The sequence below is a fragment of the Nelumbo nucifera genome, chromosome 8, assembly GCF_055504915.1.
Source record: "Nelumbo nucifera cultivar China Antique chromosome 8, China Antique-T2T, whole genome shotgun sequence".
NCBI classification, from domain to species: Eukaryota; Viridiplantae; Streptophyta; class Magnoliopsida; order Proteales; family Nelumbonaceae; genus Nelumbo; species Nelumbo nucifera.
Window position 1 is genome coordinate 2,171,625 of NC_142656.1, and position 5,093 is coordinate 2,176,717.

Below are 5,093 nucleotides of genomic sequence, written 5' to 3' on the forward strand. Positions count from 1 at the left end.
ATACACACAAACACAATATAGCGCCAGCGGGTAGCAAGTAAGTATCTCACAGTCTGCTAAAAATGGTCTGGTACGGACGGTTGCAGGCTTTAGGGAGTCCATCTTTATGGATAAAAGCAACGCGTCGAAGGAGATCAGCTTTCTTTTCTTCTGCTGCTGCAGAGAATGGATCATGGGGGGTTTTGATGAGGAAGAAGCTTCTTTTAGGGTTCTCACTGGAGTCGCCAGCAGGTCTACTATCTCTGCTTCTCCTCCTCCTCCTCCTCCTCCATTGTTAGTCGTAGCCGTAGCTGCGCTCTTTATCTTTAGAATGATAGTGGTGTTTCTCTCTCTTCTTCTGCGACCCCGCAAACCGCATTTTAAATGAATGCATTCATATCTTATGCTCCTGCTGCTCCTGCTCCTGCTGTTTCTACTGCTGCCGCTGTTGTCGCAGTCCTTACACCCTTGTCTTTATAGTTTCAGAAGCCCTAATTTCTTCTGTCTCTGCCACTTGACCTTTGCATTGCATTCATTACCCTAACTAATAATTGCTGCTGCGCCTCCTCGTCTACTTCACCATCACGGCTCCACCACCTCCACCATCACCACCACCTACTACTACTACTAGTCTTCTACCACTACCAACACTGCTCTGCTCTGTCATTGCTTTTCCCCTGGGTTCCGGTAATCAACTTCCCTTTCCTCCAGCGATTTCTCTCCCCACCACCAATGGCGTCTCCCACTCGCTCCTCTTCTCCCGTTCCTTCTCTGCCTCCGCCTCGCCCCAAGTCCCCTCCTCAGTATCCTGATTTGTACGGCAAGCGTCGGGAGCTCTTAAAGGTTCAGATGCTCGAAAGAGAGATCGGCTTTCTTGAGGTCTGCAGCTTTTCCACATTCTCTCTCTCCTCTGTCTTTTTCTTCCTCTTCTTCTTCATCATCTCCTCTGTAATTTACAACTGTTGGATTTGTACAGCCAGTTCCTGAAAATGGTATTTGATTAGATATATCTCCTATACATTCCAGATTCTGTACGATTATTATCTTTACATTTTCGTCGGATTGATTGGGTAAAACACTGCATCCTTTACATCAGAGTGAATTAGGAGAAAGGAATAGTATCAGCAACTAACTTCTTGAAAACATTAATTGGTTTTCCATCTCTTCTCTTCTGGTCAAAATGAAAGCCGTCTTCTTCTAAACTAGCCACATTCACGAAATCGGGATCGCCCTTCTGGTTCAAATTGCACGCCTTCCTTGATTCTCAGCTTCTCACCGAGTGAAAAAACAAGCCTAGTAACTGACTCCCGTACTACCAAATCGACCTGCACTTTTCAAATTCATCTGCCACTGCTTAGAATTGAATCTTGCTTTTGAAGTTACATCCCTTCTTCCCGTTGTCGTATTTCATTATTTGAAAGAAATATTCTGGCACATGAACTGAAAAACAAAGACAGATGAACATTTCATTTCCGATTTTCTGAGCATAGACTTGGCTTATGTGGCGTATGCTTGGTCTAATCTGATAAATTAGCTTGCTAGTTGAAAACCCAGAGTAAGACGGAAAAAGGGAATCGGTGAATGAGTTCCAAGAATGATTGCATCAAGACCTATATTAGTCATCCTCTATGTCTTTCACAGCTTACAACAGGAAATTTGAGCCAACCGTTACAATGGTTTCACCTAGTAGATCTCATGAGAGTTGTCATAAGGTACCCTGTATGAAATGAAACTAAATCAGATGACCAATGATGAACAGGAATTTCTTATTCTAACTTGTAGGGGAAAAAATCTTCCGTTCAAATAAATGTAATAAATTATAGACTTGAATAAAACAATAGCATTCCCTTTTATCTTCGTTGTGTGGCACGGTGCACTTCATTGTGTTCCAACTCCAAGTGTAGTGCAAGTTTTTACCAAAAAAAAGCCTACTGCAAGTAGTTTACATTCTACAGGACTTAATGAGAAACTGGTTATGCTATCTTATTTGGGTGCAGATATTGCTTCAAATGAGAATAAACATGGAGCTTCTGGCTTCATTACAGCTTGGATTTATTGATCTTAGTCTGAAGCATCTGCAGCTTTTCTTTTCCTTCTTTTCCCATTTTTTTAATATACTCCACCTTGTTGAAGAAGATGACTTCTGTTTCTAAGTTCACTTTGAATAATTATCTCAGCCATGATTTACATGTTATCCTAACTCTGGCAGGGTAGCTTGTAATTAGATACCACAATTATGTTTCCAGGTTGATTGTCATTTTAACAGGGATGACTATTAATTAAAACTTAGGCATATTGTAATTATAATATCCTGTGATAATTCAAATAGAAGATGCTATTTACTCTGTTTAATTTATTTCACGAACTGTTAACGCAAAGCAGGCATGTAGAAGGGGAACAACCTGAAAATATTGTTTATCTGTTTGAGAGTTACGGAAAATGAATAATGTCTTAATAGACAATTTGTTGCAAGCAGGAGGAGTTAAAATCGCTTGAAGGCCTTCAACCTGCCTCTAGACGCTGCAAAGAGTATGCTTTTTCTTCTTCGTTTCTTCTTTTGTGCTTGTTCAATAGTTTCCTTACATAGCACCAGTTTACCTCATTTGACCGACCTATTGAAAGATTTTAATTGATGCATATTAGTCATTCTATGCTCTTCAGTTTATATCAGGAACATATGTAGGCTATATTATTAAAGAATTTGCAATTTTCACTTCGCAGGGTTCATGATTTTCTGATGGCAAACCCAGATCCTTTGATACCCACGTAAGATCTTACAACATCATATTTCGTTGTGGAAATTTATAAAGTGATCTGATTTCTTATGCTTTTCTTTTTCAACCAGAAATCGGAAGATCCGTAGATCACATCGCTTCTGGAAATGGCTTTGGTACTTTTCCTGGTTCTTATCTTATCTCTTTTAATTCTGGAAGACACAAAACCCTGTTATTGCAAATGCATGCATAGGAAAGCATTTTCTTTAAATAGAAAACCAGAATGATGCATACTGCCAATACAAAAACAGAATGGGAAATATTTTCTCTTACACAGTAAAATAACATATATAGATATATCTGAAATTCATTATAGGAATTATTGCGTTCTTCTCATGATTGAAAGTATAAAATTTACCATGTCTTGAATCAACAATCATTTAATGCATGCCCAAATGAAACACTCAACTAATGCGTGCCTTTTTTTTTTGTGTTAACAAGCGTGCTATGTATTCTTGCTGTTTTTTCCTATTATTTCTTTTGCTAGCCTATGAAAGATTATTTCACAAAGTTCTCTTTATGATTTGAACATCTTCCTTTGACTGCTATTCTCTTTATGTGGGCTATGTGCCATACACTTTTGAGCCTATGATGTTTCCATCATAACCACTGTAGGTGTTACAAGTAAGCATTGTGGATCAGCCGTTAAGGAATCTCTGTGGGTTATTATGAAGGGCATATGATGTTTGAACAAGGTGTTTAAAGCATATTTTACCAATGGTAACATATCCTAATATCTAGTGAAAGCATAAAAGTAATAACCAGTGACATTACCAAAAGGTGTTTAAATTTGCACATCCTGTTTTCTTCTTTCTTTTCTTGGGAAGGGGAGGCTCCAAGTCAGATTACTGTAAATGTAGAAACCAAAAACCTCCTAACATATGGTGAAGGACTGAGTTTTGAAGGCATTCTTACCTTCTGTCATATCAAAGGTTCCTCTTCTCCCCTGCAAGGGGGTTGTTTGACTAGAAATGGTTCTGATCATTATTTACTGCTTACCAGAGATGAAGGAAGTAGTCAACCGTGACTAACTAGATTCAATCATGTTTACATGATTGTGTTGCAAATATTCCTTACAGGTTTGACTAGGAACATAATGATTTGATTTTAGAATACTCTTGTTACAAGTAGTGTTTTTGTTCTCCCATTTTGCTTTATTTTATAGTTGATTGGAAATTATTTTCCCTTTTCTCTTCTTTCCTTTATCTTTTTCTTTCCTTCATATCTTTTTTTTTTCCCTTTTGTATCAATTGGTCCAATTTGAATACTGAGATTCTTCCTTTAGTTCTCTAAATAATTACTTTCTGCATGCAAACATGCAAGATCTTTTATTTTAGCAGACTATACTTGTTGTATTTATTTCAATTAGGAACCAATTAAATATACCAAGCTGCTTGCAAGGGTCTTGGGCTTTGTATCTCATATGCACTCATTGCAGATCCAATCATCTTAGTCCTTTCGAACTAAGGAAACCTTTTGTGTTGGTGCCAGTCCTATCAATACAAGGATAATGATATTATTCATTCCATTTGACATGTGTTATTTTTTACCTCCAAGTTGATTATTTGAGATGAGTTCCATTGGATACCAGGATAATGCATGGTTACTAGTGGTTTATCTGTCATTGTGGATGGTATTAAGGCATTAAGATCCTTCTCATTTGCTTCACTACAACACATGTTTTTTGTGCAGTGGGAAGTCCTGCTTCAACTTTTCATGGATTTGCTGCTGCTTCAGTGGGTGCTCACTTCGTTTATCAATGCCAAGCTGCTGCAACTGCTGTCCATCAATGAAATGTTGGTTCTGCCGCTGGCCACGCTGCCATTGGCCACGTTGCAGCTGGCCTAGTTGTACTTGGCCTAGTTGCACCTGGCCCAGTTGCACGTGGCCTAGTTGCACTTGGCCTCGTTGCGCCTGTCTACGTTGCACCTGCCCACATTGCACTTGTATTCATTGTCACTGTCCCCATTGCCACTTGCCCACATGCTGCTGCTGCTACTTCTGCTGCTGCTTGGAGAAACCATCTTGCGGACAGTGTTGCACTCTTCCTTCTCTTTCTTGCCCAGATTGTGATCCTTGCAGTGGATGTACATGTTCTTGTCCTAAATGTACAAAGGTATGCCATTGTTCAAATTGTACAAAAACATGTTGTAGTCCCTGTTATCTATGTTAGTAGGCATTGATCATGTACGATTTCATAGATGGCTACCTTGTTCTTAGGCATGCTAATTTTATTCTATTGGAGTACAAGTGTTAAATAATTTTTGCCCAGGTTGGACATGTTCTATTTTAAGCTTTACAGGTAATAAATTTTGAATGTATCTAATGATTTATATTCTA

General features: G+C 38.7%; 1 protein-coding gene across 1 annotated transcript; it reads left to right on the top strand.

Annotated features, from left to right (window-relative positions):
• On the top strand, window positions 1-5,093 carry LOC104600536 (uncharacterized). Its single transcript, XM_010263530.3, has 5 exons — window positions 1-858; window positions 2,456-2,508; window positions 2,701-2,745; window positions 2,825-2,869; window positions 4,446-5,093. Exons 1-5 carry the CDS (start codon window positions 712-714, stop codon window positions 4,924-4,926), a joined length of 771 nt encoding a protein of 256 aa, XP_010261832.1. The 5' UTR covers window positions 1-711; the 3' UTR covers window positions 4,927-5,093.